Genomic DNA, 11234 nt, shown 5'->3' with positions numbered 1-11234 from the left:
AGTACAGATTTCTCCACTCCTAGTAACAAACAGATTTAGACAGTTTCTATTCAAGTGTATTCTCAATGTTTAGGAAGAGCTGATCCTGCATCAACTGGTTTTAGGGACATGCACAGTAAGGCAAATGGTGACTTTCAAGTAAACTTTTAGGAAGACTATTCTATCTGCCATCTTTTTTATGCTTGTGTATAAATATAACCTTTGCAACTGCTATTTAAAGCCTGTCACTGAAGCCAGGAACAGTTATAAGACGAGGGCTACAAGGTAAACTGGAAGGTGATGGTGCAGAGGAACTCATTTTCACATCTAACCTATTAAACCTTCTTCCTTGCTTGATGTTCTATGAGGCTGGGTGCCAGCTGCTTCTTCTTCTTGGTATCTCTGAGCCAATCGGATGAAAAGAGCTCTCTGCACTGCAGGAGGGAGCCCTGAGGCAGGCAGAGGGCAGTGACCTGTCATACTGCTGCTGGTGTCAGGCCCACTCCCAAGATTAGATGAGTCATGGGCAGTGGGAGGCTGCTGGGGTGCAAATTCTTCAGGCCACATCTCATCTACAGATACAAAAGAAGAGACACTGTGAGCTCAAGCTCCACCAAAGTGTAAGAGACTGAATCTCTCCTAATTACCACATTAAATTCTTAAGTTGTATAATTAAATATTTAAAAATGTCTAAATTCTATTGTTTTAAATTGATGTGGGATGTCCTTCTGTATATGTGCTGCTTTTATTGGTTGATGAATAAAGCTTTTTTGGCCAATGGCTTAGCAGAGTGAAGCCAGGCAGGAAATTTGAACAGAGATATAGAGAGAGAGTAGGTGGAGTCAAGGAGATGCCATGTAGCTGCTGAAGGAAACAGATGCCCAAACCTTTACTGGTAGGCCACAGCCTTGTGGCGATATACAGATTAATAGAAATGGATTAATTCAAGATGTAAGAGCTCTCTAGAAATACGCCTGAGTCATTGGCCAAGCAGTGTTGTCATTAATATTGTTTCTGTGTTACTATTCGGATCTGGGCAGCCAGGAACAAATGAGCAGTCACTGACAACAAATGGCACACTAACATAGACTGATTACATCCACATAGAACCTGAGAGAGCTTGGGAAGAGATTCTAGACACAAAAGAACAGAGATAAACACAATTTCTTGGTAGCAGCATTTTCTTGGGTGGGATCTGTTTGCTGGCTGCAAGCAGAGATACTGTTCCTTTAAGAAGGCTTCCTGGTTCATACTGGCAGCACAAACAGATGTGGCTCTTTCAGGAGGTCCTGCTATGGAACATTTAAATGGGGTTTGTGAGCAGCATGTTACAAACTGCTTAACGGTGACACAGACTCTCTGCGTCCCTGAAGCTGGGGCAGTGAACATGCCTCTGCCATGGTGGACGGGTTGGAGAAAACAGACAGGGCTGTGGAGTTGGTCCTAACCACACCCACTTAACATTAAAAAAAAAGCACTCCTAGTCAGAAAATGATTACAGATATGCAATAAAGACAGATTCAGATGAACAAGCCCTCTGAATGGATCTTGGATAAAAGTACATAGGCTTGGGAGAGAGAAGAAAAAGTATAGATAGTTACAAAAAGAAATAGGTTTAAAAAATAAAACAAAGGCCGGGCGATGGTGGCGCACACCTTTAATCCCAGCACTCGGGAGGCAGAGGCAGGCGGATCTCTGTGAGTTCGAGGCCAGCCTGGTCTACAAGAGCTAGTTCCAGGATAGGCTCCAAAGCCACAGAGAAACCCTGTCTCGAAAAACCAATAAATAAATAAATAAAACAAAGTCTTTAAAGAGACATCAAAAGTAATATAAAAGATTACAGACAGTCATAGATTAAAGGAGTAAAAAAAATAAACCAAATAAAGATGGAATATACACAGAGAGTCTAGATTATGTATATTATTGTGTTTTCTTTGAATTTTTTAACTGTAGAGAGACATTTGATTCTGGGGGCTGCTAAGCTAAATCATCATATATGTTATAAAAGTATCTTAACTTCAAAATTTGAGTCTAAGGATGGAAAAGAGGTTCTGCTTTTTTGAAAAATATTTATTTATTTACTTATTATGTATACAATATTTTCTCTGCGTGTATGCCTACAGGCCAGAAGAGGGCACCAGACCTCATTACAGATGGTTGTGAGCCACCATGTGGTTGCCAGGAATTGAACTCAGGACCTTTGGAAGAGTAGGCAATGCTCTTAACAGCTGAGCCATCTCTCCAGTCCTGAGGTTCTGCTTTTATTTCCATAGAAACCTGTGGATTCCCTCTAGGCTAAGGTGGTTTGATGGAAAAATACCCCCTGGAAAGTTCTCCGTGAACCCTGAAAATACTTCACTCAACAAAAAGCAGGAAACCATTTAGAGAAAACTACATCCAAATTCCCAAAATGATTGTTTATAAATGTTTGTTTTCATTTAAAGGGGAATATAATATAGATATAAGTACTTTACATTTGTATGGACTTTGGTGTATTAATACAAATTTAAGGTCAACTTAATTATATGTATATTTCTACTCTTATTTAAGGTATTATGCCTGTACAGATCATTTAACTGCCAGATATTCTGCAGGACAGAAGAAAGTGACTGACAAACTACCAATAAAGGCAGAAGAGATCTTCGAATATCCCGCTTCACGGAAAAGTCTGCTGGATACTATGGGCCTGTAGGCTGAAGACGGATGCCCCAATGGTACAGAAGAACTATGGGTGACTATCCAGGCAGTAAGATGTCTAAGTCAATTCTAGAATTTTGGAAGTTGCTTGGCTGTACTTCCTGTTTGCTTAAGTAATATTATTTCCTTCTGGGGTCTTTGATGGGGTTGAAGAAAAATAGTTTTAATTATAGTTTTCTTTAGTTATGATAAAAGATAAATTAAATATAAAACTTTAGACTCACAAAAAAATTTTAACTATAATTCTTGCTTGATAACAGTTTTGTATATATGATTTTACTATGTTAAAGTTAAAGCCTTTCTTTTTAATTACTCAGGAAAGGGGAGATAATGTAGCTGTCCTTCTGTATATGTGTTGCTTTTATTGGCTGATGAATAAAGCTGTTTTGGCCAATGGCTTAGCAGAGCGAAGCCAGCTGGGAAATCCAGAGAGAGAGAGTAGGTGGAGTCACGGAGACACCATGCAGCTGCCAAAGGAGATAGCTGCCCAGAACCTTTACCAGTAAGCCACAGTGTCATGGTGATACAAAGATTAACAGAAATGTATTAATTCGAGATGTAAAAGCTAACTAGAAACATTCCTGAGTCATTGGCCAAGCAGCGTTGTCTTTTTTTTTGTTTTTTGAGACAGGGTTTCTCTGTGGCTTTGGAAGCTGTCCTGGAAGTAGCTCTTGTAGACCAGGCTGGCCTTGAACTCACAGAGATCTGCCTGCCTCTGCCTCCCAAGTGCTGGGATTAAAGGCGTGTGCCACCACCGCCCAGCTCCAAGCAGTGTTGTCATTAATATAGTTTCTATATGATTATTTGGGTCTGGGCAGCTGGGATCAAACAAGCAGTCTCTGTCTACATTAAATTCTGTATTCTTAAATATTATCAGAAATTTTATTGCATCAGAAATCAGCTAAAGTTTTGTTCCTATAGTTTTGAAGAAATTGAAAACATTTGAAGGTTTCAATTTCATCAATTTTACTTAACTTAAAAATGCATGTTTTTTTAATGAAAAGCAAGTCTTAACATTTTAAATTGGAAATTAGTTGCCTTCAACTTACCAGCACAGTTACCAGGCAGTTGAAAACTATGTGCAGCATGCTGTGAGTAGTAGTCCTCGTAAACCTCGACTGGGACTTGAGGGGATGCGGAGTCTGTGCTAAGCTGCATCTCTCCAGGCATTTGCTGGTACAGTGAGGCTGGAGAGCAGTGGTTCTCTCTAGGGACTTTCATTGCAGGTCCTGGAAAGCCTGGGGAATGATAAGCTCTACCCGTGGCTGGTAGTATGTCCAACTGAGTAAGCCCTCCAGCTTGACTATGAGAGCTTACAGTTTCAGGTGGACCAGGTGGCAAAGGTGCACTCTCGTGCACTGGTGGGCCAGGAGGTCCCACACATGGGTGATGTCCAGGGGAGCCTGGACGCCTCACAGGACTATCACAACCTTGAGGCACATTAGGGCCCGGATCTGGACTTGACTCAGAATTGTACATGTGCTGTGGACAGGGACTGCCTTCCTGAGACTGTGGTCCTGGTGGTGAGGCACTGCTGTAAAATGCTGGTGGTCTGTAGAAAAACCAAACAAAATAAAAATAAAAAACAAAAACAAAAAGCAGTATTTCTCAGTTCAAAGCAAAGAGACAAACAAAAATGTTATCATCCTAAATAGATAATAGTTAAGGATGATCTTTTATGTTCAATTAGAATCCTGTGTATTTAAGAGATTACTTAAAAACATACATCTCTTGCTTTCATTTAGATATGGTTCTCTTAATTGCTGTTAACTGCCAGCTGTTTGGAAAATACAGAAAACTGCAAATATAAATAAAGTCATTTGAAACCAAGCACTAGAAGACTCTTCTCTTCTGTTTTTCTGGATATACACAAACTTATCTACAATTAAATTAAAATCTTATTATCTATACATATAGCTCTGATCATGATTTCCAATGGAAGCTTATTGTGTTGATGGCATACAAAAGATTTCATTTTTAATGCTGACTTTATCATTTCTAATAGTTTTGTCAGTTTATTTTTTGGTTTTGCTGAAACTGCCCAGTGATGAGTCTCCCACTACAATTCTAATTTAACATATTTATATCTTTCATTTATTTCATTGATTATGATATATAATATTGGAAAAATGGTGGGTATTCCTATTCTTTTAAAATTTGAGGCAAACTCTCACTCTACAGCACATAGCGGCCCTACACATATAACCTCCTACTTCAGTCTCCTGTCCTAGTCTGCTTTCTATCACTGACAAACACTGCGACCAAAGCAACCTGGGGAAGACAGGGTTTACATCATCTTACAGCTCAGTCCATCATGAAGAGAAGCTGGGCAGGAACTCAAGGGAATGAAACAGCCCATGGAGGAACACTGCCTTCTACTGGTTTGCTCCCATTGCTTCTTCAGCCTGCTTTCAACCCAGGTCTACCTGCCCTAGGATGGTGTCACCCCCATGGGCCATATTCTCCCAAACAGTCAAGCAAATGCCCCTCCAGTCTTGCCTACAGGCCAATGTGATGAAGGCATCTTCTCTAAGGTTTCCTGTTCCAGATGACTCCAGCTTGTGTCAAGCTGACTGAAATAGCATACCTCTCAACGCCCAAGTTCTGACATCATGAGCACATCTACCACCATGTCTGGTTTTCTCCTTAACTTTAACTGAAATACTCTTACTGGCTCATGTCAGTTGTGATATTTACTCTAGTTTCTTGTTCCTCATCTGCTGAGGTATCATTGTCTCTCCGGGCATTCAGGATTAAAGAATAATAAATAGCAAGGCCTGGGTATACGTTCACTAAAGGACAGGAATCAGGACTGAAAAGGCCTTGCTAGAAAATGAAAACTGGATGCGGCTTACCCACAGTCTTTCCTAATACCTTAAGGAAATTATTTTCAGACAGAACCAAATAAAGGAGACAGCATATCAGCCATTTGAAAATGTAAGCTCCTAAGTAAGTAGACAGAATGTCAAATCCACCCTGCCAGTGCTACGATACAGCAAAGCTCCTAAAGTTGTGTAAAATCCACAAGAAAATCACTGGGGGCAGGAAAGAAGGGTAAGGGTATAGAGAAAGGGGAAGCAGCAACCCCAAGCCAGGCCAGGTAACTGCTGCTCCGCCTAGGTTTAACCAGGTGAATGACCTGGAATGCTTTTGGTATCTTAATGTTGAATTTTAGGGGAGAATGCTGCCATATTGGTGGTGTTAACTTACTTCTTCCCAATTTTATGTGCTAAATCCACAGTAGGTTTTACGACTATTTCAAAAAGAGATGGAATTTTCTTCATATCATCAGAAAGATCTGTCTCAAAATCATCTTCAGGATCAGAAAAGGGTAAGTGCTCTGATGGGGTTGGCAGAAGCCCGACTCCTGGGGGTGGTTTAGGGAGAGGAGTTATGCCACGCTTTCTAAGTTCTTCCAATTCTCTTTCATCTTCATTTGTAAGTTCTTCATCAGCATTCAACACCTAGACAATTGCAGAGGTTAGTGCCTCAGAACAAGCTTTCCTCCTCACATTGAAAATGAAAGACCTCAGTAAGCTACTTTCATTAAAAGAAAAAAATTAAGATTAACATTAAAGTTTAAATGGATCAGAGATAAGCAATTATTTTCAATACTCAGAATGAGGTTCAAAGCGGTTTAAAGCAGTCAAACATAGAAGGTAATTTAGTCTGGAACCCTTTCTAGTTTTTGCACACACCACAGACACAGACATACAGATACACACACATTCTTGTAACAATGCACTTGGAAGCCTAGCTACTTTACCTGCATGTACTATACATACATACCCCTCTCCAAATAACGTACCTAGCAACCTCAGAATCCTCTAGGATCCCCACCTGCTTGGCTACATATACTCTCATTTCTGAACAACAGTACAGATTTCTCCACTACAAGTAACAATCAAATTTAGACATCTTTTATTCAAGTATACTCTCAATGTTTAATATAAAAAACAGAAGGGCTGGTCCTGCATCAACTGGTTTTATGTGCATGCACAGTAAGGTAAACTATGTATTTAAAGTAGACTTTAGGGGTAACTTATTTACCATCTTATTTAAGCACATTTTGCATAATTGGATATATATGTGATTAAAATCAGATTGTATTATAGGAAGAGACATGAACAATAAAAAATTATTATATGACCTAAACTACTTAGCAAAATAGAGAAGTAGGGATTGAAGCAATGACCTAGTGGCTGAGAACATTGACTGCTCCTCCAAAGAATCCAGGTTAAGTTCCCTGCATCCACAGATCCAGTTCAAAACCGTCTGTAACTCTAGTTCCTGGGGATCTGACACAATTTCCTGGCCTTCAATGACATCAGGCACATCTATTGTACACACACATGCATGTACATAAAACACTCATAAAATAAGAAGATAATAATAATTTTTTAAAAGAGAACTACATGCTACATCCTTCTTCTTCTTGAACCCCACTCATGTGCCCACTGTCAGTCCTGACAAGTGCCCACTCCAATCCAACTTTGCTCCAAAGAAAGTTATCTTGCTACTTTGGCAACTTTGTATGAACCCTTATTTTCTTTTTCTCATTTTAATCAAGCAATTTACTTATTCTTTTCTCATATATTATATCCCAACCGCAGTTTCCCTTCCCTCCTTTCCTCTGGTCCCCTCCCCTGCTCCCCCAGATCCACCTGTCCTCTGTTTCACTTCAGAAAAGAGCAGGCATAGCAGGGATATTAACCAAACATGATGTAATAAGTTACAGTAAGACTAGCACCCTTATTTTCAACATTTAAATAAAGGCCAAGATTCTAGAACTCTTGATCCCTAGTAAGTTTGGAGTATTGTTCAAAGTAAATTACTTCTTTTAGTATCAGAATAGGGATCAGATTAAAATATTCTCAAATTTCTAGACCAATAATTCTATTTTCCAACAAACTATATTACTAGAGCAAAACCTACAGGATGTTCCTCAATTTCTTAGCAACTTTATAAAATACTCTTTATAAGGTCTGATTTAAGTAAAATCTGAGGGAAGATCTAACAAATAATCAACAGTGCGCAAGCACAACTCACTTTGTCCAAAAGTTTCTTTGTCTCTTTAGTCAGATCATCATGGGAAAACTTGCAGTTGTCTCCTTGGTAGCACTTTGCTCCACTATGATAAAACTTGCAAGGAAATTCACGTAAATGAAAGCATTAAGGAACAGACCGAGTACGAGCAAGGATAACTGTGTGTGTGCAGACCTGTGCATGCACATGTGCACATACACGTGCCTGTATACATGGAGGGCAGAGATCAACACTGAGTGTCTATCACTCTCAACCTCAATTTCTAAGACAGTTTGTCACTGAACCTGGAACTCACCATTCAGCTACACTGGCTGACCAGTGACCTCTAGGGATTTGTCTGTCTCCATCTACCACCCAGCACTATGTACACATGCCACTGCACCCAACTTTAACATGGGTGCTAGAGATCTGAACTCAGCTCCCCATGCTTGAATAGCAAGCATTGTCCGGAGCCATCATCCCAGGCCCAAGGTTGAGTCTTTTTCCTTTGAAAAACTGCTATAAAGATGATTCACTTCCAGATATTTGCTGTATAACATTGTACCTACAATTAACACTTACATGTTATACCTTCTTAAAAATTGTTAAGAGAAGGCTGGAGAGATGTCTCAGAGACTAAGAGCACTGGCTGCTTTTCCAGAGGTCCTGAGTTCAAGTCCCAGCAACCACATGGTGGCTCACAACCATCTATGATGAGATCTGGTGCCCTCTTTAGATGTGCAGGCATACATGCAGGCAGAATACAGTATACACAATAAATAAATAAACCTTAAAAAGAATTGTTGAGAATATATCTCATATTAAGTCTTCTTACCATAATAAAAAAATGCTAAATCAATACAACTTTGCTAGTATTTGCTATACTGAAGAACCTGTAATCATGTCTAATAATATATTATAGATCAATATTTTAATAATTTAGAAACATTAAAAATTTTAAATTCTTATTCTACAAATACAAATGTACTTTTTTCCATTTTTATTAGTTCTTTGAAAATTACATTCAGAATGTTTTGATAATATTCACTACTTAACTTCCCTCAGATATACTCCCTTCTCTATCCTCCCAACTTTTTACACCCCAAAACTAAAACCATCAAGTCTAATTTGTGCTATCCATATATTCTTAGGAGTGTGACCTACAGGAGCACAGTCGACCTACCAAAAGCAATACTTAAAAAAAAAAACAAAACTAAACTAACAGCTCCCCAGCTGGGGTGGGACTTCCTGCTTGAATTATTGTTCTTGAGTCTGCACATCTTGTGCTCGATGTCACATCTGTTCTGAGTTCATACATGCAACAGCCCTGCTATGTCTGGAAAACACCGTTCCCCGTAGTCATCCACTGCCTTTGGCTCTTAATATAGTTCTGTGTTATGGAATGACCTTTTCGTATACTGTAAAGATGTGTCTTTGCCAACACACCATTTTTTTTCCCCTAAGGCAAGGTTTCTCTGTAGCTTTGGAGCCTGCCCTGGAACTAGTTCTTGTAGACCAGGCTGGCCTCGAACTCACAGAGATCCACCTGCCTCTGCCTGCCAAGAACTGGAATTAAAGGTATGTGCCACCACTGCCAGGCTGCCAAGGAGCCTTCTTAATGGTTTAATAAAAAGCTAACTGGCATTAGCTAGGCAGGAGGTATAGGTAGGACAGCCAGATACAAGACTGCTGAGAAGCAGTGAGCAGTATGAACACTATGGAGATGAAGGAATATGAAGCATGATTAATAAAAACTCAGAGACAGAAACTGGGGTTCAACCTAAAGTTTAGAAACGCAAAATAGCTGACCATTTGCTCTTACCTTTACCTCAGGCCGAAAATGGCGATCCTGCTTCCAGAAATCTCAAATGAGACTGTGTCTGTGAGCTGTCTCCTCCAGTATTTACATCTCTGTAGGGCTAGGATTAAAGGCGTGCACCACTAGGATTAAAGGCATGCACCGCCTGGTTTCTAGGAACTAAAGGTGTGTTACCACTGTCTGCTCTGTAAGGCTGGCTAGTGGGGCTGTTTTACTCTCTGATCTTCAGGCAAGCTTTATTTATTAAAATATAAATGAAATGCCACTACAATAATAAAGCTAAGAGGCAGAAAGTAAATGAAAAGAAATGGGTTAATTTAAGTTATACGAACTACTTAGAAACAAACATAAGCTAACAGCCGAGTTTTTATAATTAATAGTAAGTGTCATGATTTGGGAGCTGGCAGGAGGAACAAAAAAAAAATTCACCTACAGTTCTGCCCATTCTTAGAAGGGTGGGATGGTGACATACATGTCCCATTTAGGTCTAGCATACCAGTTTTATTCTCTGCCCTGGATGGCTGTGGGTCTGTGTTAACCATCATTTACTGCAAATAGAAACTTTGATGAGGGTTAAGAGATGTACTAAAACAGACGTACTTTTAAAAGAAAACCATTTCTAGTCATTATAGAAAAGGGTGTTGATTTTAATATACATAGGTGTCATTCTTTTCCAATGATTACATATTATAGAGAACAAAAAAATGTAAGAAAACATTTTATCTATAAAGGAAATAAAGGGAATTGAATATGTTATGTTAAAAATAAAAATCCCAACAATTAAAGCCACAGACTAGTTTTACTTGAAGTTTTAAAGACAAATTTCTAAAGAAAATACAAAATTCAGATGTATAGTGGAAATGTACCATTTGGGTGGCAGGCATTTGGGAATACCTATGTGGCATTAAAGCTATCTTGCATCTCAGGCATGGTGGTCTACTCCTTTTATCCCAGTCTTGGGGGCACAGACAGGTGGGTCTTTGTGAATTCAAGGCTGGAATGGTCCACATCCCTCTTGAGTTCTAGGGCAACATAATGTCTCAAAAGAGACAACAACAACAATAAAACCTAAAACAAACAGATGGACAAACTCAAGGGAGAAAAAACACAAGACTAATTTTGGCTAATGCAAAAAACACTAATAAAATTCAAATTCCTTTTTTAAATTAATAAAAATCTTTGTAAAATATACTTATTTTGATTTTTTTAAAAAAACTATGTTAAGACGAATATTTTGTCTGCCTCAATCACTACTATTAAACATTACTGTAAAGGTATACTGAAAATAATTAAAATTATAAAAGTCATGGTGACATACATTTGCAATCCCACAAGGCCAAGAGAATTCAAGGCTGCCTTGGGCAATAAGGTGAATGTAAAGTCAGTCTGGGCTATCTAGTGAAACTCTGTCTCAAAAACAGAAAACAAGGAAACAACCCCCCAGAATAATCAAAAACTATAATGAAATATAATAAAAGTTACTGAAATAAAATACCATTTATTTACAAGTGAAATGAGACCCTAAGAACTGAGTAGAAACTTTTAAAAACAGAATTTGATATTCGGTTTCTAAAAAATGCTATCAAATCTGAAAACAATATACTTGTATTTTCTTGACCAAAACAAATTATATTTTAACAAAGAAATGAGGTGTATTTGTCAGATTATCAAATACACTCTTGGGGAGGTAGGGTTCGAGATAGGATTTCTTTGT

The 11234-nt window shown here is 38.7% G+C and overlaps 1 protein-coding gene across 1 annotated transcript in view; it reads right to left on the bottom strand.

Moving 5' to 3' along the window:
* The window catches only part of Zc3h6 (zinc finger CCCH-type containing 6), a 57811-nt gene that overhangs the window by 2684 nt on the left and 43893 nt on the right, over positions 1–11234 (bottom strand). The window contains exons 8-11 of the mRNA XM_075962118.1: positions 7726–7835; positions 5887–6140; positions 3726–4228; positions 312–551 (exon numbers count right to left, since the gene is read on the bottom strand). Of these exons, the coding sequence (XP_075818233.1) occupies positions 312–551; positions 3726–4228; positions 5887–6140; positions 7726–7835 (1107 nt within the window). The remainder of the gene's footprint in view (positions 1–311; positions 552–3725; positions 4229–5886; positions 6141–7725; positions 7836–11234) is intronic.

Source organism: Microtus pennsylvanicus, chromosome 2 (assembly GCF_037038515.1).
Source record: "Microtus pennsylvanicus isolate mMicPen1 chromosome 2, mMicPen1.hap1, whole genome shotgun sequence".
NCBI classification, from domain to species: domain Eukaryota; kingdom Metazoa; phylum Chordata; class Mammalia; order Rodentia; family Cricetidae; genus Microtus; species Microtus pennsylvanicus.
Note: the sequence above shows the minus strand (reverse complement) of the source record. Positions and strands in the feature narration are given on the sequence as shown.